A 25,949-nucleotide genomic window follows, 5' to 3' on the forward strand; every position below is an offset into this window, starting at 1 on the left:
GCAGAAATAGAAGAATCTGGTTTAATGCGGCTGGGGATGCCAAATGACACAGGGTAAAGGTGACTTGGCTACCTGGACTGTTTTTCCATCAGTTTGTTGTTTGTACTTTCCATGAGTCAGTGTCTGCCTCCTCAATGAGGTGAGCTCTGCCGCTAACTTCCTGCCTTTGTCCCGACACTGTTTCCTGGTGCCATCACACACACATGCAGCGGAGCAAGATGTACTCAGGTCCTGAACTTAAGTAAAAGTAGAAATAACATGATCTAAAAATACTTTATTACAAGTCCTAAATTCAAAGGCAAAGTGCAGAAACGGCACAAACAATAAAACTGGGATATGTCCTATTAAGTTTATAGGCTGTCCAGCCAAATACGTTGGAGGTAGATTAGTTGTAATAAATTCATGTATTAAATGTACATATATCTCATTTCTTTTTATGTATATATTGTGCTGTACACTGTAGCATAATACGCATATTTTTTAAAAATAATATATTTAGCATAATGCAGTTTTTTTTGTTTTTAAATATTTTATGTACCAGTCTTAAACATTGTAATATAATGCACATATGCATATATTTTTACATACTTTACATACTTAGCATATTGCAGTGTTTTTTTTTAAGATATTCTTAAATATTTTACATACCAGTCTTAGACACTGTGGTATAATGCACATATTTTTATATTTTTACACACTTTACATACTCAACGTAATGCAGATTTTTTTTTAACATTATAAAATATTCTACATACCAGTGTTAAACAATGTAATGTAATGTACATGTTTTTTATATTTTTACACTTTACATACTCAGCACAATGTATTTTTTTTAAACATTTTAAATATTTTATGTACCAGCCTTAAACATCATTGTATAATGCACATATTTATATATCTTTACATACTCAACATACCTAGCATAATACAGAAATTTATTTTTAAAGATATTTTTAAATATTTGACATACCCATCTTAAACACTGCCGTATAATGCACATATTTTTATATATTTACATACTTTGATACTGAACTTGGTTTGGGGCCACTGATGCAAAATGACAGGAGACCAGGGGCCCGTTAAAGAAATTATAAGAATAATAATTAAGAAATTATTTTTCAGTTGGTAAAACTTGGCAACCCTGCTGTTAGCAGAGCAGCAGTAGCAGTGGCAGTTGTAGCAGCTAACTCAGGTTAGCTAGCTTTTCCACCACAGCTGGAACAGGACAAACATTTATTGGATTATGATGAGGTTGTCAGAGTGGATTTTATCTTCAGGGGAGCAGGTAGAATAAAATTGTCTGTTTTAATTCGTTAGCTGTTAGCTGACTAGCTAATTGCGGGCTAACTGTTCATCATGCTGTCATTTGCCCATGACCGCATTTAGCCAATATTTGGCTCGCTATCTTCCTTCTCGTTCTCTGGATATGTGCGTTTCAATGCGAGTTCAGTCATCGTTTTTGTCAGGAGACTGTTGTGTTTATTCTTTTTGGTACTTTGTCGGTTGTGTGTGTGTGAGAGAGAGTGAAATGATCGGTGTATGTCGCAGACTGGATCAGTCAAAGCAACAGGGGCGTAAATATAGACAGTGCAGGCAGTGCGGCTGGGGTCCCCTTTAACTTTCACAAAACATATTTCTGTAGCCGCCATATTTGTACTTCAAGATTATTATATTTCATGGTAATGGCTTGTCTGATAAAAAGAAGAATCTCTATAAGTAAAGTGTTAAATAAAAGCAGGCTGCGTCATAAGTAGCTTTTGTCAAAGTACGTCAAAATAACTCAGCCTTGACTTTTGGTTGCCCATGTGACACAAACAAGCCATGTTTCCATCAGCCTGTTTAGATGCGCATCTAAAAGTATTGCATCGGAAAATTATGATGGAAACGCCAAAATTCGAATTAAAATCCCCTGATTCGCACAAACTAAAATACGTTCGCTTTAGCCGGGTTTTGGTTGATTTGAAAAAATGTTGATTAGCCAAACGGGGGATAGAAACAGTTACGTTTGAATTAAGTCTGACGTAGCGCACCTCTCTCCATGGTGATATCCACACTCCAGGTCGGGTAGGCGGTAATGCATTTAAAAGCTGGTTGCCAACCGCCAGAAAACGTAGAAGAAGAAGAATGCAAGACTTCTTTTGTTTCCGATTCTGTGGAAAACTTGCGCGAGTTCGTAGTTTTCACCAAATTCTGTACATTTAATGGAAACACACAGGATTCGTATTTCTTTTAATGCACATTTCTCAATGACTCGAATCACTTTTGGATGGAAACATAGCTACTGTCTCCTGCGTTAAAGACCTGTGTTTGTTTGACCCATTGTCCCATGGATAAAGAGAACTGGATACAGTGTTTGAGGTCCTGTTCATTTCTCACCACCTAACAATAATTGTGAATATGAATGGTAATAAGCTGCTGTATATATGTCCTATGGTGTCATGTTTTGGGAGGAGGACAGTCTTAAATGTGAATACTTTAGTGCAACTATCTCCAAATTTTAATTAGGTACAATACTTGAGCAAATGAACTTATAGTCCATAGTCTAATGGGACTCTCAAGTAGGGCTGCCCCTGACTGAGAGTTTTCCTAGTCGCCCAATAGTTGTCATTTAGGTCCATCAATCGACAAGTCGCCTGCATGTTTACGATATTAATGTAATTATTAAAGGATATATTTTGGTGGTTTGAGTTGAAGGTGTGAGAAAGAATAGTGTCAGTAACATTGTTAACACTGTGCTACATTACAGAGAAATACAAAACCGTACTAATGAACCTTCATTAATACAGGCCTATATTTTATCTACAAGTGCACGTCACACACTGAGCGAGCCGCCTGTTAATGACGCTGTGGGCTAATGGGCATGTAGCTACTTCCATGTTTCAGATGATACGTCATGCTTGTAGTCAACCAATGAAGATGAGTTTACATATCACCTTGGGTTCGTCCTTCACCTTCTCAAAATGATCCCACACTTTGGATTTCCTGTCCGACATGTTATTAACTAGCCTGTGGAATAACCGCAGGTACCAGCCCTGGAAATTAGGGGACGTACACATGCTGCATCTTTAATTGCCTGGAAACATGAGGTCATGCTCCGGGCGCTAGTGTAGGCCTATTGTCTGTGGGACAGGTGTAAAACTCTGAGTAGCCTGCGCTACTGTATTCATCAGATTGAATATTTACAGAAGAAGGGAAAGATATCTGCTGTGGCTGGTTTCTAACATGACTCCTATCTGACTGCTGAGAGTGGTCACTTCCTGTGTCTGTCCTTTCAAATTAAATTCCCACATGGTCCAGTCATATAGGTTTGGATTTATTCTGACAAGGAGCAGCTCCTCCAGAGTTTCACGTTTTTCCCCCCTGCGACTAAGCGAGCAATGAAATCTTGTCGACTAATGACCTTTCTGGTCCACTAAAGTTTCGTCAGCCCTCACCACTGCACACATGCTAGAACTTTTATACTTGTGAGGACCAGGAGGCACAAATTTAATTGACTTTAAACTGTCATGTAAATTGTATTTGAAATCAAACACCGCCTGCAGGGATTTAATGTTTAAGGTGGTCCAAAGATTACCATGAAATCTGGTTCATTTCTTATTGTTCCTGGCAGTATTGTTAGTCTAGTGGGAGGGTAATGAACTCTTAAGTGTTTCTGGGTAGCAACAACATAAGGAATTTGGAGCAGACAGAGAGTGAGAGAGCAAGAGTGAGTTTCCTCCCCTCCAGAAAACAGATACCATGTCCATTTATAGAAACTACACATGGTTATAAAAAAAAAGGAAGCTTTGGGAGGAGAGAGGACAAAGGAGAAAGGCAGAGAGAGAAGGTGTGTGTTTGTGTTCCAACTGAAATTTTGCATAAATAAGTTTGTAAAATAATAAAGATTTTACTCAAGTTTCTATCAAAAGTCAAATACAGAACCTAAAGTTTCACTGGTAGTGAATCCTGGTTGAATTGAATACGTAGGGTGGGATTGACATTTGCAGCTGTTGAGTAAAATTTAGAATTTTTACTTGTATTGGGTACCAAAGTGCAAGGTTTTAGTACTTCTGTCATGGCTCCTGGTTCAAACCCGGGGTGGGGGATTTGAATCCTTCTATGTGGAGTTTGTATGTTCTCCCTGGGTTTTCTCCGGGTACTCTAGCTTCCGCCCACAGTCCACATTTGGTGACTCTAAACTGCCTGTAGGTGTGAATGTGCCCTGCGATAGTCTGGCAACCTGTCCCGGGTGCACCTGCCTCTTGCTCAACAACAGCTGGCGTAGGCTCCAGCCCCCCCGCAACACCCAACAGGATAAGCGGTTATGGAAAATGACTGAATGAAACTCCAGTTAACTTAAAAGCACTTGTGCCTCATATTTTCAGCAGCAGTTTCCTTCTTAGATGCAAAGCTTGATCTGGTTTTGCCTTATTGCAGTGGTTTATTTCTGGGAAGGGGCATCAGTAATATCTAGATCGTTTGACATTGATGAGCAGGGTGGTGCACACAATGGAAAAGATGTCATGATTGTTATATTCTTACCTCAGTTTTGTGGCCATGTGTCTGCAGGTGTAGGTCATGCAGCATGTGTGCATGTGATTAAATGTGAGAACATATGCTTGTGTTTGTGTGCTGAGGGCAGGATTTCCGTCCAAAGTGTTGTTTTTGGAACAATAAGTGTTATTCTCTGTCAAAACCAGAAATAAAAACTGGCAACCCTGCTACTTCATCCCGGTCCTGTGTTAATTATAGCCTGAACACACATTCATACTCTGCAGTCTCCGATTAGTTCCTTACTAATGCGGTAAAAATAATGGTGAGCAGCCTGGCGCCAATGTGGGCAAGCACGGCTTTTGTGGTCAGTGTAGCAGCTTCAGTTGATCATAATGGATGCGCTCTCCTGTGGGCATGTAGCGGCAGACGTGTCGTGCTATGAAAGTGTCAGTTAGAATGAGCCGTTTATATCTACATAAGGAGCGGGTCTCATCGATGGAGATCACCATGTTGCACCACCATGCTTCTACAGTAGCCCAGAATGGACAAACTAAACACTTGCTCTGGATGGGGCAATTCTGCAATAAGCGCATTTAAATAACACCAGTTGTTTTAACGTGAAACTGCTTTATTCAGTGTTTTTACTGGTTTAAATTACCAGGTTAATTTGTTTGGAGAGAAAAGACCTCTGTGGATAAATACGAACAGTAACCATGTTTCCATCAGCCTGTTTAGATGCGCAAGTATTACATCGGAAAATTATGATGGAAACGTCAAAATTCGAATTAAAATCCCCTGATTCGCACAAACTAAAATACACTCGCTTGAGCCAGGTTTTGGTTGATTTGAAAAAATGTTGATTCGCAAAACAGGGGATGGAAACAGTTATGTTCGAATTAAGTCTGACGTAGCACACCTCTCTCTATGGTGATATCGGGAAGGCGGTAATGCATTTACAAGCTGGTTGCCAACCGCCAGAAAACGTAGAAGAAGAAGAATGCAAGACTTGTTTTGTTTGTGGTTCTGCGGAAAATTCGCGTGAGTTCGTAGTTTTCACCAAAGTCTGTACATTTAATGGAAACACACAGGATTCGTATTTTTTTTAATGTGCATTTCCCAATGATTCGAATCACGTTTGGATGGAAACATAGCTAGTGAAGGAACTCTGGCCAAGAGAAGTTTCAGCTGATTACAACCTGCAATCCTCAAATATCCAGTCATGTTTGCAGCGACAAAACCATGTGGTTTTAACAATAGTTTGAGACATATACAGCCGTGTTTGTAGTGACAAAAGTTTGTTTTTTAAATTGTGGTTTTGGACATTTACAGCCGTGTATGTAGCAACAAAAGCAGGTGTTTTTTAACTAGCATTCAGGACATTTCCACCTTTGTTTGTAGTGACAAAAGCAAGTATTTTAACTAGCGTTTGGGATATTACCACATGTGTTTGCAGCAACAAAAGCAGGTGTTTTTTAACTAGCATTCAGGACATTTCCACCTTTGTTTGTAGTGACAAAAGCAAGTATTTTAACTAGCGTTTGGGATATTACCACATGTGTTTGCAGCAACAAAAGCAGGTGTTTTTTAACTAGCATTATGGACATTTCCTTAATGTTTATTTGGGTCATCTCTGGCCATGTTTGTGGTGTAAAAAGCAGGTGTTTTTTAAGAAGCATTCCAGGCATTTCCAGCCTTGGTTATAGTGGCAAAAGCAGGTGTTTTTTCACAAGAGTTCAGGAAATTTCCAGCCATGTTTATAGCGACAAGAAAAAGTGTTTTTTTACTCAACATTTGGGATATTATCAGCCACGTTTGCAGCATCAAAGCTATGGTTTTTAACTTGCATTCTGGATCTTTCCAACTTTGTTTGTTTGGGTCATTTCTGATCATGTTTGTGGTGACAAAAGCAGGTGTTTTTTAAGAAGCTTTCCAAACATTTCCAGCTGTGTTTACCGACAAAACGAGATGTTTTTTATGAGAGTCTGGGACAAAGCAAGTGTTCTTAACAAGCGTTGTCATGTTTGTAGGGACAAAAGAGTGTTTTTTACCGAGCATTTGGGACATAACCAACAAAAGACGGTGTTTTTTTCTAACTAACATTCTGGATCGTTCCAACTAATTGTTTGGGACATTTCTGGTCAACATTTGTCCTGTCTATTGGGTTGTATAAAAAGCCAAAAAAACTTTTAAATATTTAAGGTTTTGACAACACACACACACACACACACACACACACACACACACGCACACGCACACGCACACACACAGTCCATGTCTAAACTTAGCTTCCCAGTACGTATTTCACAGCACTGTGAGTCACAGCTTGGTCTATTCTTGGCTCATGACAGAAACTGTGCCAAGCTGAACCAACCAGGAAGTTAATGCTGTGCCACTTCCTGTCTCTGAGATGGTGGCTCAGAGACACACACACACACACACACACACACACACACACACACACACACACAATTATAATGTACCCTCTTGACCCCTCAGTGGAAGGGTGGAGGTGTTCCTTAAGATATCTTCCAAGAACGGAGGTGCACTTACGTAGGTGTTTGTGTGGGTGTATTTGTGTAAGAACATACTTGTAAATTGGTGTGCGTCTGTGTGTGTTGTCACATTGGGTGATGGCTGTGGGGAAAACAGGAAAGCAAACAACCATGGGTGTGTGTATGGAGAGAAAGAATTTGTGTGTGTGTGCACATTGAGAATAAGCATGGCCATCAATTGTGTTTCCAAATGTGGTGTTTTAGACAAAGTTTTCATTAATCAACACACGTATGGATCAGCGGAAGCAGTGCAACATTTTGGTGTACCGCTCATGGCTCACTAGATTCACATGGGTGTGTTTTTGTTTTTAAAGTAAATATGAGTTAAATGATTCTTTCACTTGTGCAATGACAAAACCGCAATCACCCTCGGGGACGGTAAAGACACCTGGGATCGGTGGCTCAGACGCCACTGAGAAACACTGGAAAGATTCAGTAAAAACACCCAGGGTCGGTGGCTAAGACTCCACAGAGAAATGACAGAAAGTGTTGGTAAAAACACTCAAGAATGGTGGTCTAAGTACCATTTGGAAATGCTGCACTGTTGGCAAAAACCACCTGGGATCGATGGCTCAAACGCCACAGAGAAACACCAGGAAGGGTTGATTAAACCCTTGGGATGGCTGGCCCAGATGCCACTGGGAAACAAACTAACGGGCTGTTGAAGAAATGGGCTTTTGGTCCAGTGGGACATTTTTCGAACTAATGGGGCTTTGGAAATTTGGGCGGTTTTGGGCGCTAATGACTGTTTCGTAATTCAGATACTAACACGCTCAGTTCAGATGGTAAAAATACTCAACTTTATACCTACTACACACCAGCGTGTTAGCGCCATGTGAGCATGTTGACGGTGGTAGAGTTGTTCATCTATTCCAGGCTTTATCCTGTGGTCATTCCCTGGAAATTAATGAGCAGCTTCTGACATCAGACAATAGTCATTGTTTCTGTGTCCTTTCATCTGGAAAGAACATCTCAATCTCTGTGTGTCTGCTCCTGTTCCTCTTTGTTGACAAAAACCAAATGGAAATGATGATAGTTGCCCCCAATGTGGTCATTTACATCCCTGTGTGTGTGTGTGTGTGTGTGTGTGTGTGTGTGTGTGTGTGTGTGTGTGTGTATGTAATAAGAGCTCTTAAGTAGCTAATGGTGAATCCTGATGGTTTATTACTCTGTCTTACATCCAATTTTCTGTCAGAGTGCCCAACAGACAGGAAATCAGAGCTCAGAACTCCATGTCACAGGAAACCACGGAAAGATAACAGACCCATACACACACACACACACACACACACACACACACACACACACACACACACACACACAAGAACGGGTTAGCTCCCATATTAAGACACTTAGAGTTTGGTTGGATTAAATAAAATGCATACAATCACCAGACAACTGTTAGCCTTAACTTAGTCTGAGTGGGTGGAAGTTCACTGCATAGATCAGCCTCTCATTGGGCAGAACGAGCCACCCGCTGAAGTCCCGCCCTACCACCTCCAGTTGCAGTTTTCAACACGTCCTTTACTAACTTTTGCGGTGTTTGATCTTGCGGGAATGTAGCCATTTTTCTGCCATGGTTCGCGTACTGTAGGCGATATTTTTGTGGGCGTGTTACACCAAAACCTGTTTCCCCCCGGCAATATTTTTGCAAGCGCACCGTTGCTGTGGCACCGCCCAGAACGATTGTGATTGGTTGAAAGAAGTACAAGCAGCCGGGGCGTTTCTTTCTCCAATCTTAAAGTAAGAGTCGGCCCAGCCAGTCCTTTCTTTTCTTGAGAAAGGTCTGGTGGGCGAGACTAGCCTTAACTGTGCTAGAACATCTCATTGGCATCTTAGCTAACAATGACATGTTCGGACTTGCTTGCAAACTTGCCAAAAGGATATGCAGCAAATAAAACGAGGCATTAAGAGATAGTTACTGTAACTAACTCCCTGGCTCATTAGCTGTCAAACAGTTTGCTCAGATTTAGTCAACTCAAAGTTTGACACTGGCTCAAGGCTAAACAATGTTTCTCCGTTTTCTACAGGGTCTAAGAAGAAGACGAAGGTCATCAAGAACAACCCCAACCCTGTTTGGAACGAGGTACGCCCTTTGCACAACCTCACATTCATTATGTGCTATTTGAACTAGTACAGTTAAGGTGCTGCCAGAACCCTCAGAGATCACTGAAGCTATGAAATATCCTCATCTTGTCAGCTTAAACCGTTGAATGGAAATTGTGGGAGCTAGGAATCTTTCCACAAACAGGAAGTGATGGATTTACAGCAGAAAAGCACACCAGAGAAGGCTGAGCTCACAAACAGTTAGGGGTGGGAATCTCCAGGCACCTCACGGTTCGATTTCAATACCGAGGGCAAATCTACATGATTTATTACTACTACTTGCTTAGTAGTCTTAAAGCACAGACAGACGATGATATGAGCAAATTAAAATGGCCTTTGTCCAGGTCCTTTAGCCTTCAACCTTGCAGCCAAAATACTTCCATATCCGAGCTTTTAAACCAGCCGGATAGTATGCATCTGCAGTTGCTAATCCATTGTGGGATATTTATGCCACAGTGTCCAGAAATTATGAATTCTTGTACTGTTGAATAATATATAAGATGACTGCATTAACTGAAGCAACTTACAGTCTCCTGTCTGTATGAGAATAACAAAATGACGGGGAGGTGGGGTGCTCTGCCATTTTGCCAGCTTCTCCTCTGCAAATTATCTGCGGGAGTGGGCTGTGTGCTGGGTTTTTGAGGTGGAACAGGCTGAGCATGGACTCATTTTGTTCATCTGGTTTAAGCTGTTCAATACTGCATTGTGTGTTGGTCCGCCGGCCTCGTTTACTGTTGCTCGCTGCTCTCCTCCGTTAACGTTAATCTCTGGATGATGGTGTAGAAAGTATTTACAATAAACTTCACATTTGCCTCGCGAATTTAATTATTCAGACATTAAATTGCTTAAAACCACTATGTTTTGCAAAGATGAATTACAAGTTAACAGTTGGATGCAAAACCTTTTTGAGTTAGCAAAATCACAGCTGCCATGTGTGGCCTTAAGGCCTAAGCCCTTTCTGGTGGCTTTGTCTGAGTTTGTTACCTGGAAAACACGTTTTATTTGTCACAGTGTCTCCTCATAAGATCCCATTTTCATGCTTTTTTTAATCGTCTTCTAACGTTGTCTCTCTGTCAGGGATTTGAATGGGACCTGAAGGGGATCCCTCTGGACTCTGGAGCAGAGCTGCACTGTGTCGTCAAAGACCATGAGAAGATGGGGCGAAACAGGTACTGACTGCTGTGTGTGTGTGTGTGTGTGTGTGTGTGTGTGTGTGTGTGTGTGTAAATGTGTGCATCTGGCAAATCCCTCTCATAGCTGAGTGCAGGAATTTAGATAAGAACTCTATGATCGTGTGACTGTGATATGATGGTCAGATCGGACCAGGGCACAGACAGGGGTGTGGCTCACGGTCCAGACTTGTTTGTTTTATGAAAACACCCCGTCAGATGGTTATTTTTAGAGCGTTCCGCTTCATCAAGATGTCAAGCATGTTGGAGTTCCTTCGGGGGGGGTAGGGGGCAGGCATGAAAGAATCAGGTCATCCTCTCATTGTGGTTGTCGAGTATTTATTCACTCATATTTCCACCCATTCACCAGATGTTGTGTTGATTAATTTAGTGACCATTAATCCACTTCTCAGGGGACATTTGGACCACAGTGTGACCTCTTCGGTTTGGCTTGCTGTGCTAAAAGTTCAATTTTACTGCATGTTTGTTTAAGTTTATTAAGTTTAAGTTTAAGTTTATTTACTTTATTAATCCCCTGAGGGGAAATTTGCAGCTCAAACATGAATTTAAGATTAAGAAATATTGTACACATTGGTGCCATCTTGGTATTAACAGCCTCTTATGTCTCTATTAAAAATTCTTATGCACCCCATACAGAAATGTATGACATATATACCACTATACCAAGAGAGTCCGTGTCATTGGTTCGACAGCCCATTAGTCCGACTGTCCGCAGTGCTGAACGGCTCACAGCGGGCGTATGGTGCGCCGCGACCGGCTTGAGGCGGAGCAGGCTCACGGCTTATGTGTTTGTCACTTTCTTTTTCATTTTAACCCACACCATGATCTTTTCCTGACCCTAACCAAGTGGTTTTTGTGCCTAGACCTAACCAGACCTTAACCACAGGGCATCATAATGATTTTGGAATGGACTTCGGAACAATGAGTTTAATATGGTCGGAACAATGGGATGTCGAACCAATTGGGCTGTCGAACCAATGGGCAGTTCCCTACCAAGAGTGATGTTGCCATATTTGTCATCAATATGGCAATATATTATTATCGCATACCTACTTCCTCTTGACATATGAAGATTTAGGTTTATAACATAAATGAAGTAAGATTTTAAAAAAATTGTATGTTTACTTACATTAAAAATATCTATATGATGAGTTTTTAGGGACAACAGCAACATTTAACAAAGGTAACGTTACAAATTTGGCTCCATTACAACTCACAAGGTTCACTGACAAAACAACTGTCTTATACTAAACACATTTTCCAAACAAATACAACATGCTAACGTTATTAGCACAAGCCTATGGCATTTTACATTGTATAAATTAGCCTAGCAGCTAGCAGACTTTCCCTCTTCTCATATAAAACCAGGGATAACAGCAACATTTAATAAAGGTAACATTACAAAATTCGGCTCCATTACAACTCACAAGGTTCACTGACAAAACAACTGTCTTATACTAAACATGTTTTCCAAACAAATACAACATGCTAACGTTATTAGCACAAGCCTATGGCATTTTACATTGTATAAATTAGCCTAGCGACTAGCGGAGATTTTCTCTGCTCATATGAAGCCAGGATAAGTCACACACAAGACTTAAAATGCTATTTAGTGGAGGCTTTACTGTCTTCATAATTTATTGTTTCTTATCTGTGAAATTAAAGTAAATAAAGGCTTTGTTTCCACTGAGGGAAATGGTTTCAGCTTACAGAAAGAGACAGGAGGTTTGTGTTGCTGTGAGGTGTAATTACATGTTTTGGGAGGTGCATGTCAGGCTTTAGGTATGACGTCGATTTGTGCGGAAGTATAAGTCTCACTTTTGGCTATCAGCTAAATGCAGTGTAATGTAATCCACAGTATAAATCATATATAAATATATATGCATAAGTATATATACCCAGCAAAGCTTTAAATTTACTGGTCCATCTACGTCCCAACTCTCACCTATGGTCATGAGCTCTGGGTAGTGACCGAAAGAATGAGATTGCAGATACAAGTGGCCAAAATGAGTTTCCTCAGTGGGGTGTCTGGGCTCAGCTTTAAGGCCCTGACACACCAAGCCAACGGTCGGCCGTCGACCAAAGTTGGGCCGTTGGTGAGCGTCTGTCGCCCTAGTTTTTGCAGTGTGTCCCGCACTATCGGCACTTTGGCATTGGCGACTTTTCGGACGATTGAGCATGTTGAATCGGCAGTGGGGCTAGTCGGTGAGAGAGATCACTCTGATTGGCTGTTCAGGTTTTATTTCCTCGCCCCTGTCGCGAGTGAATCTGCCTGTAGTGAAACCGGGGCTAACAGATGCTTCCTCCGCAGGCTCCACTTCACTCAGCTGCCCGACAGACCCACTGCTTCTTCCCACTTTAACCTGAATAACAAACCTGGGCTAGCTGGGAGCGGCTAGCGGAGCGTTAGCCGCAGCATGACTGGAGGGAAGCACAGCCAGTTAGCCTCCGCTAGTCTCTGAGCTAGCCCCGGCTCTCCGTTTGGATCCAACCGGACCACTGAGCCCTGATTTGTTATTCAGGTTAGTGGGAAGAAGCAGCGGGTTTATCGGGCAGCTGAGTGAAGTGGAGCCTGCGGAGGAAACACCGGATGTAATAGTCCTTGGAGGTGCTGCGGTGCTTGGCTGCACAGATAGGAAACCCCTCAGCTGACAGGACTCTGCTAGTTTGTTTATCTCATGCATTCCTTGGACTTCTGGTTTCCCTTTTTGCATCACGCAGGCGCAGAACGTACGTGCTACTTGGCCATCGGATGTAGTTTGTGTAGTGTGTTCAAATGCAACTGACACAGGGCAACGTGAGGCGACGTAGATGACGCAACAGTTGGCTTTCATCGCCACTAGTTCTTTGATGTCGGTTTGGTGTGTCCGCACCTTATAGGGTGAGGAGCTCAGACATCCAGAGAGAGCTCGAAGTGAACTGCTACTCCATCATGTTGAAAGGGGTCAGTTAACGTGGTCTGGGTATCTGATCAGGATGCCTTCTGGGCAACTAGCAGACCCAGAACACGCTGGAGGGATTACATATATACATATCTGGCCTTGGACCACCTTGGGGTCCCCAGGAGGAGCTGGAAAGCATTGTTGGGAAGAGGAATGTCTGGAGTACTTTGCTTGGCCTGCTGCCCCTGCAATCTCGCCCCAGATAAGCGGATGAAAATGGATGGATGTATATATGCTATGCATGTTCTAATACAACTTTCCTAATGCTCATTTGATCCAATAATTGTTGTAGAGAAATAGGATTTTCTACGTCCATATGTAAAGACCCCAACATTAATAGTATTACTTAAATGTTGCTACATGGATACATTTTACTTAAGACAGAGTACTCAGGGTACTCACGCACCAAATACAATACTTTTAAAGACATTTTAAGTGTGTTTAAGTGTGCATGTGTGTGTGTTTAGGTTTCTTGGGGAAACCCGGCTGGCTCTCAGAGATGTGCTCAACTCCCCCAACTTGGCCGCCACCTTCACCATCTCCCTGCTGGACACCAAAAGAAACAACACAGGGGTGAGCACATGCACGCACACACACACACACACACACACACACACACACACACACACACACACTCAGCACAGATAGATTAACTTATAGTCTCATTGTATCACGAAGGAATGACAAATCGTAAATCATTTGGAGTTTCCTGTCTGGATCTTAAAATAGAGGAAGACTTTCCTGAGTCAGAGCAGAATAACAACCAAACCCTTCTGCCTCTTTCTTTTTATCTTGGCTCTGATTAATACTGGAGATAGTTCTACTTCTATTGCAAAATAATTCATGCAGTCTCACTTGGAACTGTTTGGGGATTATCCAGCCTGTTTCCACTGCAGTTTGTTTACCTTATTTTAGTATTTTGAGAAGAATAGAGATTCTTAATGAGTTGCCATGCAGATGTGAGCGATTCTGCATTGATCTAAATGCTTGTTAATAACGAGATGTTGACAGAATGAAAGAGGCAGAACTCAACCACGAGAACAGTGAAACACCCGGACAGCCTACAATGTGGTATTGTTAGAATTAATGTGTAATTCATCTTCACAAAAGGCAGCAGTTATGAGCTTGTTTTAATTTAATGTCTAAATAGTTACAGTTGAGAGAATACCGTAAAGTATATTGTGTTTACTTTCTTCTGTTGTCACCCAGAGACAAACGTTAATGGAGCAAAGCAATGATCAGAAGTGACATAAGCAATGTGCCTAGTCCACTCAGCGCATTGGCTTTTCCTGGAGGCTGCTATCAACTGCTGGAGACATAACGTCATCAAAACAGCAGTGCACTTTGCCTCCCCCTTATTTTCCTATTGTGGTACAGGCAGTACACATAAGCTGCTTTCAAATAAATTAATTAATAGAGCTAACTTTTTAAAATACAAAGGCTGCAGACATTTACTATTCAGTACCATGTAGGAATTTCAGACTATATTTAGTGAAATATTATAGTAATAGTACAGTATTAAAAGCTCGGATATGGAGGCATTTTGGTCATAATGTTGAAGAGAAAAGGGACCTGTACAAGAGCTGCACTGTAAGCAAGTTAACTCACCTGTTAATCTGATTCTGGATCACTACAAGTACAGTATGCTGTGTTTTAAAAGTAGCAAGTGGTCACACAGTAAGTAAGATAAATCATGTATAGAAATAAAAACTTGGGATGCATCAATAATCAAATTATCATTGAATCATTGCCCTCTGAATCATAATCGAATAAAAACATGAGATGCCTGGAGATTCCCACCCCCAGCTCAGATTGTCACAAAAAAAAAACACTTCTAGATTCTAGAAAAGTACTTGTTGGAGGCAGGTTAATTAATGCAGCTGCAATTCAAGAGAATGAAATTCAGGACTCAGGGCTGGAGCCTATCCCAGCTGACACTGGGCAAGAGGCGGGTCACACCCTGGACAGGTCGCCAGACTATCACAGGGCTGACACATAAGATTTTCTGGTGGTGATCCGAGGTTCCCAATTTTCTGCCTCGTAGGGTAAAAAAAAACGAAAAAGGTGCATTCTGTATGAAGTAGGTAGGCTGTAGAGACAGACAACCATTCACACTCACATTCACACCTATGGACAATTTAGAGTCACCAATTAACCTGCATGTCTTTGGACTGTGGGAGGAAGTCGGCGTACCCGGAGAAAACCCACGCCAACACGGGGAGAACATGCAAACTCTGCACAGAAAGGCTCCCCCACCCGGTGTTTGAACCCCCCAACTTGGATTCAAACCAGGAACCCTCTTGCTGAGGGTCAACAATGCTAACCACATATAAACCGCCCCTTCTGAAGATGTTAGAAAAAAATTTTTTTCTCACTTTCCAAAAATGTCCTCACACAAGCTAAAATTTGAATTGGTCCTCACATAGACAGAAGTACAGACACACATACACACACACACCTGGGTGGGTCACACCTATAGTCGTCTTCTGTTGTCTAGCAACAGATGAAACAATGTTTTGTTTCCCATCCTCGTTTCCTGAACCAAAAACAAAGTCTTCCTCTCAGTGTCAGAGTGGATCTGATTGATGTCACACACACACACACACACACACACACACACACACACACGGTCATGAAACAGCCTGTGTTTATCCTACAGATAGTACAATGTGTGCGTGGTGCACAGGGTGGTCTGTCATCCATAAAGTAAAGAAAAATCAAATATGAGCCAACATGAAAGAATCGATTGTGACCTTGCCTGAAAGAAATCGCGATAAGGTTTTGCCCTGTCGCTTAAATATAATGCCTTTTTAAAGTGTAATAAACAATTTAAAGATTCTGAAAATGTATTTTTAAAGGTAAAATCAACAGTTATGTACAGTGAGGAGTTCCTGAAAGTGCGTATAACCTCATTGAGCAAGATCAGACAATGTGATTGCTGCACACACAGACTGTAGTATCTTTGTTTATAGAAACATTACAGCTTGTCACTTAAGTTGCTTTTTCCTGTGAAAGGAAACTGCAGAAGACTACACCTTTTACTGATCCACACACTCTTACAGTACACTGCTGCTGCACGAGAACTAATGCTGAGGATATCCACATTTGTTTTATACAATTTCAAGCCTTTCATCTCATTTCTTATCTTCCCCTTTAGTCATTTTCTTTTTCAGTTAACATCTGATAGAAGGAAAAAATAATAATTTGACACAGTGTGATGTAGTGAACGATTGAATACTCAGCACGTTTACATGCAGCTTGAGAAAATCGAATTATTGGTCCGACTGAAACCGGACTTTTAAATGCATGCGATTGAAATTGGACTGTCCATAGCTTGACTAACACACCTAAATAATTCAATTGAGAATAGAACTATTGCTGCATGTATCCACTTAGTCCGACTGGAGTCCGACTTGGTTCTGTGCATGCACCACTTTTTCTTTCGTGGGCTTTCACCCGCGAGAAGGAGGAGATGACATAGCAGCAGTGCAGTAACTCCCGGAAAAACAAACAAACACCATTGCAACCAAGAAGCAGAGGACGCGCTTCTGGACGGATGAGGAAACTACATTCATGCTCCGACAGCTAAAGGAGCTAAACATTTTTGAAGTTTCTGGATGGTAGGGAAACATGATTTATTTAAAAAAGTTTCTGAACATGAACCGGAACTAGTTCAGTAGGCACTGTATTAAAAAGGACAAGCAGTCAGACGTACTTAGTGAGAAATTCGATTTTCTCTTCTGTGTGTATAATCAGACAAGATGAGAAGTCTGACTTGACTGATTAGCCGAGCTATGAGTTTAGCTCGACTACTGCTTGCATGTAAACGTACTGAGTTGACTGCAGTGATTAAGCTCTGCTAACAAACAAGGTAAAACAGTAGGATAACAAACAGAAACAAACCATCATTTCCCAACTGAACAAAAAGTAATACGATGAGTTTTGTTTAGTTGACCGCTGCTGCTCCTAGAAGTACCTTTAATATGAGATCCTCATCTTCATTTCTTTTTCACATGCAGGAGACTGTGACTTTGTCTCAACCTCGTGTTTGCTCCCCTCTGCTCCTTGTATCTCCACCAGGCCACACTGACCCTGCAGGTTTCCTACATCCCTCCTCCAGGAGCGGCTCCAGTGTTTCAGCCTCCTCCTCAGCCTGAGCCTCTGCCCCATAACAACCCCAGTGTGGAGCTGGACACTGTCACAAGTAATTCAATCTGTCACTAATATATTTAATATATCTCACCCACCCTGTGTCTCACTTGTATTGGCTTGTTCTGTATGTGACCACTGGGACTACTTTCTGTCCATCTGTCGGCCCCTGCAGTGATTTCTCTGGACACTCTGGGCGAGGAGGACACAGAGAGTATGATGATGCTGGAGCCGACAGAGGACCAGGGTCCCGATGACGGACGCTCCATGGTCATCGTCGGTCCTCAGGGGCCCACTGGCCACGAGTCCCCCGCCGCCCAGACACCTAAACGCTCGCCACCAACCTACAACACCCACGGAGGGCTGAGGAAGCGGAGGAGAGGAGCCAGCAGTCAGCCCAAACCGCTGCCCAATAAACCACAGGACTTACAGGTGTGTAGAGAGCCGGGCCATGGATGAGCCTGGATTTTAGAAATACAGAAAGAGCCCTACAAACTGTTTTATTTGAGGAAGAAGTGTTCTTTTGCTGGGTTTCATTAAAAAACTTTTTTTTAATTTGAAATACATAAATCATCAGCTTTTGCTCACAGCGCCACTCTGTGGTGATTTTGGCAAATTACACAAGGAATAAAAGCCAGAACAAAACCATGGGAAGAACCAAGATGGTACACAGTGGTAGAGGAAGTATTCAGATCATTTACTAAAGTAAAAACACTAATACCACACTGTAAAATACTCTGTTATGTGTACTAGTCCTGCATTGAAAATGATACTTAAATAAAAGTGTGTAGTATTAGACGAAGGCTATAAAAAAATATCTCCTGTGACTGATACTATTATATTTGACACCATTAGATGATTCTGACTCATGCATTAATGTAAAGCAGGATTTTACTGTTGTAGTTGATAAAGAGGTCATCATCTTAATTTGTAGTAACGTACAAGTACCTCAAATCGACAGCACTAACCCACACTAACAGCCACTTTATGAGGTACACCTGTTCAACTGCTTGTTAACACAAATAGCTAATTAGCCAATAACATGTAGACATGGTGAAAATGAGTTCAAACAGAGCATCAGAATGAGGAAGAAAGGTGATTTAAGTGACTTTGAACGTGGTGTCGTTGTTGGTGCCAGATGGGCTGGTCTGAGTATGTACTGGGATTTTCACCACAGCCATCTCTAGGGTTTACAGAGGATGGTCCCAAAAAGAGAAAATATCCAGTGAGCCAAAATGCCTTGTTGATGCCAGAGGTCAGAGGTCAGAGGAGAATGGCCAGACTGGTTCAAGATGATAGAAAGGCAACAGGAAGTCAAATACGCACTGGTTACAACCAAGGTGTGCAGAAGACCATCTCTGAAGCAACAACACCTTGTCCAATCTTGAAGCAGATGGGCTACAGCAGCAGAAGACCACACCAGGTGCCACTCCTGTCAGCTAACAACAGGAAACTGAGGCTGCAGTTCACACAGGCTCACCAAAACTGGACAATAGAAGATTGGGAAAACGTTGCCTGGTCTGATGAGTCTGGATTTCTGCTGCCACATTCAGATGGTAGGGTCAGAATTTGGTGTCACAGGAGATTCTCATCATGGATGTGCAGCCGACAAATCTGCAGCAACTGTGTGATGTCATCATGTCAATATGGACCAAAGTCTCTAAGGAATGTTTCCAGCACCTTGTTGAATCTGAGACACCAAGAATTAAAAAGGTCGTCCAACCTGGTACTAGCAAGGTGTTCCTAATAAAGTGGTCAGTGAATGCACATTCCACCACTGACAATATATGACATAGACTGGCCGGTGAACACCTTGTTGACTGGTCTGTTTATGATGATATTGAACACACAAAAGGCTTCATCTGCTGAATGTCAGTAAACAACTACCTCAACGCACATTACTGCTGATACGTCTTCCTGTCCAGGTTCGTGTGCGGGTCATCGAGGGCCGACAGTTGCCGGGCATCAACCTCAAGCCTGTTGTCAAGGTAACAGTAGCTGGACAGACCAGGAGGACCCGCATCAGAAAGGGCAACAACCCGTTCTTTGATGAGGTAAACAAGCACTACTAAAAGATTAAATTACTTAAGTGAATTATTACTATAATTGTCAGTGTGGAATTCAAATGTGAGATGTCCTTATAGATGTTGAGCGTTTCTTTTTCAACAGACGTTCTTCCTGAACTTCTTCGAGACTCCTTCAGATTTGTTTGATGAACCCATCTTCATCACTGTGAGTCTGATTTTTTTAAACCATCATTTTGTTACCGGATCTTTGATTTTACTGTTTGACATTTTACTGTTGTGCTTACTGAAAGACATGTTAAACCCTCCCTACCTGCCTGACAGGTGTGTGACTCCCGCTCGCTCAGAACTGATGCTGTGATCGGAGAATTCAAGGTAAACGTCATCTTATCTGTTCCAGCTGACACAAAGAGATAAAGTACTTAATGCTGGATCTAGACAGGGGTGGAATAAGTTTTTAAATCCTTTATTTAATTAAAAGTACACTACCACACTGTGACAACACTCCACTACATGTAAAAATCAAATCAGCAAATTGTACTTAAAGCATGTAAAGTAAAAGTACTTATTGTGCAGTAAAATGTTCCGTGACAGTAATACGCTGTTACATACACTGCTCAAAAAAAACTAAGGGAACACTTAATCATCACAGTATAACACCAAGTCAGTTAAACTTCAGGGATATCAATCTGTTCATTTAGGAAGCACGAGTGATTGTGAATCAGTTTCAGCTGCTTTGGTGCAAATCAAAGTGACAACAGGTGCAATGGAGAGGCAAAAGCAAGACAACCTCCAAAAAGGGAATGGTTTTACATGTGGTGTCCACAGACAGCTGCTCTCTCTTTATCCTTCCTGATTCTTCTCTGGTTTGGTCTTCTGCTAGTGTCCTTGTCACTACTGGTAGCATGAGGTGGTACCTGCAGCCCAATCAGGTTGCACAGGTCGTCCAGCTCCTCCAGGATAGAATATCCATATGTGTGGTTGCAAGAAGTTTTGCTTGGGGCACGGACAAGATACCAGGAGACCAGCTGTTACATGAGAAGAGCTGGACATGGCCGTAGAAGAGTATCAACCCAGCAGCAGGACCGGTATCTGCTCCTTTGTATGAGGAGGAACAGGAGGAGCACTGCCAGAGCCCTACAAAATGACCTCCAGCAGGCTACTGGTGTGCATGTTTCTGACCACACTGTCAGAAACAGACTCCATGAGGGTGGCATGGGGGCCCAGCGTCCTCTAGTGGGACCTGTGCTCACAGCCCAGAACCGTGCAACTCCATCATTTGCCAGAGAACACCTGAATTGGCAGGTCCGACACTGGCGCCCTGTTCTCCTCACAGATCAGAGCAGGTTCACACTGAGCAAATGTGACAGGCGTGAAAGAGTCTGGAGATGCCGTGGTGAATGTTATGCTGCCTGTGACATCATCCAGCATGATCGGTTTGGAGGTGGGTCAGCGATGGTCTGGGGAGGCATATCTTTGGAGGGTCACACAGACCTTCATGTCAGAGCCAACAGTACCCTGAGTGCTGTTAGGTACACGAATGAAATCCTCAGAGTGTTTTACAGACCTTACATTGATGCAGTGGACCCTGGGTTCCTCCTGGTGCAGCGGGCCCTGGGTCTCTTCTGGTGCGGTGGGCCCTGGGTTCCTCCTGGTGCGGCAGGCCCTGGGTTCCTCCTGGTGCAGCAGGCTCTGGGTTCCTCCTGGTGCAGCAGGCCCTGGGTTCCTCCTGGTGCAGAGGGCCCTGGGTTTCTTCTGGTGCGGCAGGCCCTGGGTTCCTCCTGGTGCAGCAGGCCCTGGGTTTCTTCTGGTGCAGTGGGCCCTGGGTTTCTTCAGGTGCGGTTGGCCCTGGTTTCCTCCTGATGTAGCGAGCCTTGGGTTTCTCCTGGTGCAGTGGACCCTGGTTCCTCCTGGTGCAGCGGGCCCTGGGTTTCTTCTGGTGCGGCAGGCCCTGGGTTTCTCCTGGTGCGGCAGGCCCTGGGTTCCTCTTGGTGCAGCGGGCCCTGGGTTCCTCCTGGTGCAGTGGACCCTGGTTCCTCCTGGTGCAGCGGGCCCTGGGTTTCTTCTGGTGCGGCAGGCCCTGGGTTCCTCCTGGTGCAGAACAATGCCCAGCCTCACGTGATCAGAGTGTGTAGGCAGTTCCTGAATGAAGAAGGCATTGATGCCATTGACTGGCCCTCTCGTTCCCCTGACCTAAATCCATCCACTATCGGTGCATCTAATGCCGCCCAGTACCACCACAGACTTTCCAGGAGCTGACCAATTCCCCGATCCAGGACACCATCCGCCGACTCATCAGGAGCATGCCAGTGCCCAGTTTTCATGTTTTACTTCCAGCCCTCAGTGGGTTGATGATTTTGGATTCCATTGATAGTTGTTACATCATTTTGTTCTCAACAAATTATACAGTGCACAAGATGTTCGACTTGAATAAGGCTCTGATATGTGATTCAAGTGTTCCCTTAATTTTTTTGATCAGTGTAAGATGCTTTTGGATTAACATTACTGCGTCATTGATGTGTGTGTTAATATATTTCACAGTTGGATGTGGGCACCGTCTACAATGAGCACAGTGAGTAAACATTTCTTCAGACTAGAAGGAAAGTGATTTTAAAATACAAATTATTCTGTGGTTTCATGCTCTACAAGTTTTTTCTTTAGTTTTAACTTCTTAGTCTCAACTTCAGAAAGTCTTTCTAGTTCCTGGCGCGTCTTTTGAAGTTCTTGAATTTTAATGGTTAGTTTGAAGAGTTTAAGCCTGCCCATGTCCTTTCAGGACACTGCTTTTTGAGAAAATGGCTGCTGCTCTGTGACCCCGACGACCTCTCTGCTGGGGTCAAAGGTTACCTGAAAGTCAGCCTGATGGTTTTGGCAGCTGGAGACGAGCCACCGGTGAGTCCAGACAGGTCAAACAAGATAAGCGACACAGAACTGAGATGATATTTTGTTCTCATGTCCGTCCTGCACAAACCAAATTTATGACACAATAACAACAACAAAAACTACTTATAGAATTCTTGTGAGGCCTTAGCTGTACTTATATTTATATCCATTTTATCAACATCCACAATAACTCTGAGACTGCTCATAGTATTGATTGCCAAAAAACCAAAACACCCTGTTGTATCCATGTGTGTCCTCCAGGCTGATAAACGTGAGTGTGTGGAGGACAAAGAGGATATAGAAGGAAACCTGCTGAGACCGGCTGGTCTGTCCCTGAGAGGAGCCAGTTTCTCCCTGAGGATCTTCAGAGCTGAAGACCTGCCGCAAAGTGAGTCTGTGAACAGACAAATAGCAAATGTATCCAAGTGTGCATTTTCAGTTATTATTGTGGGTCTAAATACTCTCTGTCGAGTTGTCCCAAGACAGTGGAAGTCAACAAAGGGATGAGATGGTGGATATAGCATCTCGTGAATGTATACTCAGTAGAATAAATGGCATTTACGGGTATTAGGGGTAAGGAGTATCTCTTTTGGACTGGTTATGGACTCATATCAAAATGGAAGATATGTCTACATAATTATGAACTTGCCCTGTGATTCTGTTACATGTATTCCTGATTCTGATTCATGTATTTCCTGTCTGCAGTGGACGATGCCTTCATGGATGGGATGAGGCAGATTCTTGGGTTCGACAGCAACAGGAAGAACCTGGTGGATCCTCTAGTGGAAATCCACTTCGCTGGCAAAACTGTGCGTCATTTGATCCGAAGATTTATATCCCAAACCCAACATTGAATACAGAAGCCAAGCATTACAAGTGTTCTTTCTTTTTCAGGTTTGCACTAAGATTCTGGAGAAGAACGCCAATCCACAGTGGAACCAGAGTCTGACCATGCCTGTCAGGGTAAGACACAAACAAACTAACAAACAGTGCTAACACAGGTTATGATGCACCTTTATTTTGCTGCCTGTAGAAGTATATTTGTCATTGTCATTATACAGAATATGCTTTGTTTTCCCTTCACAGTTTCCCTCCATGTGTGAGAAGATGAGGATCAGAATTCTGGACTGGTGAATCCTCGCTGCTACATAACATTATTTTTACGTTTTGTTTCATCACACTCATCAGAATGTAAAGATTTTTGCATGAAACTGAAAAATGTGTGTCTTAAGTTTAGAGCAAGGGTTTCCAAAGTCTGATAATGTGGGTCCCCCCAGACAAGATCAAGACAACTGTGTTACACTGTGGGATACAACTTGAGTTTTTTAGCCTGCGTTTGTTTACCATAAGGCGATTAATTTGTTCCCACAAGATGACTAAACTGTTCCCACAGGATAATTATCTTGTTTACACAAGATAATTTACTAGTTCCCTCAAGGGAATTAACTTGTTTTCACAAGATAATTAACTTGTTCCCATAAGATAATTGTGCCCAAAGGATGATTAACATGTTCCCACATGATAATTAACTAGTTCCCATAAGGTAATTTATTTGTTCCCAGAAGACAATTTTCTTGTTCCCACAGGATAATAAACTTGCTTACACAGGATAATTTATTTGTTCCCATAAGATTAACAACTTGTTCCCACAAGATAATTACACAGGATGATTATATGTTCCCACAAAATAATTATCTAGTTCCTACAGTATAATGAACCTGTTCCCACAAGATCATAAACTAGTTCCCACAGGATAAGGAACTTGTTTCCACTAGGTAGTTACCTTGTTCCCACAAAATTTGAACTTCTTCCCACAAGATCATTAACTTGTTCACACAGGGTAATTCATTTGTTCCCACAAGATTAACAACTTATTCTTACAAGATAATGAATTTGTTCCCACGGGATAATTAACTAGTTTACACAGGGTAGTTAACTTGTTCCCACAAAATAATTAACTTGTTCCCACAAGATCATAAACTTGTTCACACAAGATCATTAACTTGTTCCCACAAAATAATTCAAAAAATCACCATTTGGGACTTAAAGGCTTCCACACTGTACACCTCACTTAGTATCGTTTTGTCACATGCTGCTTCCTTCACACTTCCCCTTCATCATCCTCTGGTGAGGCGTGCAGTGCCCCACAGTTTGAAAACCTCTGGTTTCCACTAGTACATTTTTAGTTATGTCACTATTTTACCATCATAAACATATTTCAGAGCATTTTGCTTTCTCTTTCACCTTTTAGGGACAGAGCCAGTCACAATGATGTCATCGGCACCACCCACCTCTGTATGTCTAAGATCTCTGCCCCCGGCGGAGAGATAGATGGTAAGTGACCAGTCAAAACTGGTCTGAACTGGACTGGGCAATACCACCTTGGTTTGGACTGGTTCAGACTGGAACTGGCTGACATTTGTCTGCACCAGAGTGTTTGTGCCTAACTGGTCTTGTCTGGTTTGGTTCAGTCTTTTTCAGGTTCCATCCTGGTTTTATAGTTTGTACCATTTGTACTCCCAAATGGCACACTGGTTCACTTCACAGTGTCTTAAAACAAACTGAGGTCACTTGGTTTAATCTGGACTGTCATTTATTGATCTGGGCCATATACTGAATTAATTAGATCCATTAGAACTTTTGTTTTTACATGTGTCGTAAAATGTGCTCAATGAGGTTCCTTTCAGTCAAAAGTAACATGAATGACAGCTGACGACATTCCCTGTCTTGAGCCAGTCCTCCAACCTGTGGTGTGGATCGTTACACAGGACTGACTCTTTGGCTCTGGCTATCTCCTGCTGAATTTAACACAGACTGAAAAGAGACTTTGTACACTCTGTTTGTTGATGAGATGTTATTTCTTTTAATGAGTGGTGATGGGAGTTGATGGAACAGTGTGCAGATTCCACTTTGTTCTCTACCTGTTGGGTAGCTAACGCTCTATTCAGCTGCTGCAGATACTAGGCTAATATCAGGAAGCACAAACAGCAGCAGATGAATTAATGTTTGGACCTCTCTAGTGATGGGGAAAAAAACGACATCATATTGCGATATTGAATCGATACATAGATGCCAAGTATTTTTTATTATATACATCATTAATTTTTGCAAATAAACATTTTAATACAACTTTTGGTGCTAAAATGATAGAATATTCTTTTGGGTCCACTAGATGGTGCTGATGTTTTTTTATTTTCCTGGTGAGGTCAGCAGAAGTCTCAGTCAGTGGCATTTGGCAGGAAGTTTATCAACCTTCATGTGCAAAGATCTGCATTCATACAGCGCTGTTGAAAACAAAGGCTTTTGTAACATGCTACAAACACGTGAACCCAGGTATGTGACTCCACCCGAACGTTGGTTCACCGACACAGCCGTACCCAAGCTCTACAGAGAAGTGAAGCATAGAGCTGAGGAATCTTTGAGTGCAGCAGGAAGGGTGGTGTTAACTTGTGACGCCTGGACTTCAAGGTCAGTGGATTCATATGTGCCGATAACGGCACATTAACTGACAGAGGACAGGAGACTGCTGTCTCACTTTCTCCAAACTAGAGCAGGGACTATGTATAGGTGTTTTACATTTTGCAGCAAAGATCAGAATCATGAGCTTTTATGTTATAAGCCATTTGATGA

General features: G+C 42.4%; 1 protein-coding gene across 6 annotated transcripts in view; it reads left to right on the forward strand.

Annotated features, from left to right (window-relative positions):
• The window catches only part of dysf (dysferlin, limb girdle muscular dystrophy 2B (autosomal recessive)), a 147,164-nt gene that overhangs the window by 12,995 nt on the left and 108,220 nt on the right, over nt 1-25,949 (forward strand). For all 6 annotated transcript variants that reach the window (XM_049569378.1, XM_049569374.1, XM_049569377.1 and 3 more), the window contains exons 2-16: nt 9,056-9,111; nt 10,209-10,300; nt 13,731-13,836; nt 17,344-17,467; nt 17,588-17,844; nt 19,338-19,466; nt 19,582-19,644; nt 19,761-19,811; nt 21,978-22,008; nt 22,213-22,328; nt 22,581-22,707; nt 23,025-23,128; nt 23,214-23,282; nt 23,406-23,449; nt 24,571-24,653. In XM_049569378.1, coding sequence (XP_049425335.1) covers nt 9,056-9,111; nt 10,209-10,300; nt 13,731-13,836; nt 17,344-17,467; nt 17,588-17,844; nt 19,338-19,466; nt 19,582-19,644; nt 19,761-19,811; nt 21,978-22,008; nt 22,213-22,328; nt 22,581-22,707; nt 23,025-23,128; nt 23,214-23,282; nt 23,406-23,449; nt 24,571-24,653 — 1,452 coding nt within the window. The remainder of the gene's footprint in view (nt 1-9,055; nt 9,112-10,208; nt 10,301-13,730; nt 13,837-17,343; nt 17,468-17,587; nt 17,845-19,337; nt 19,467-19,581; nt 19,645-19,760; nt 19,812-21,977; nt 22,009-22,212; nt 22,329-22,580; nt 22,708-23,024; nt 23,129-23,213; nt 23,283-23,405; nt 23,450-24,570; nt 24,654-25,949) is intronic.

The sequence above is a fragment of the Epinephelus fuscoguttatus genome, linkage group LG23, assembly GCF_011397635.1.
Source record: "Epinephelus fuscoguttatus linkage group LG23, E.fuscoguttatus.final_Chr_v1".
In the NCBI taxonomy this organism is placed as follows: domain Eukaryota; kingdom Metazoa; phylum Chordata; class Actinopteri; order Perciformes; family Serranidae; genus Epinephelus; species Epinephelus fuscoguttatus.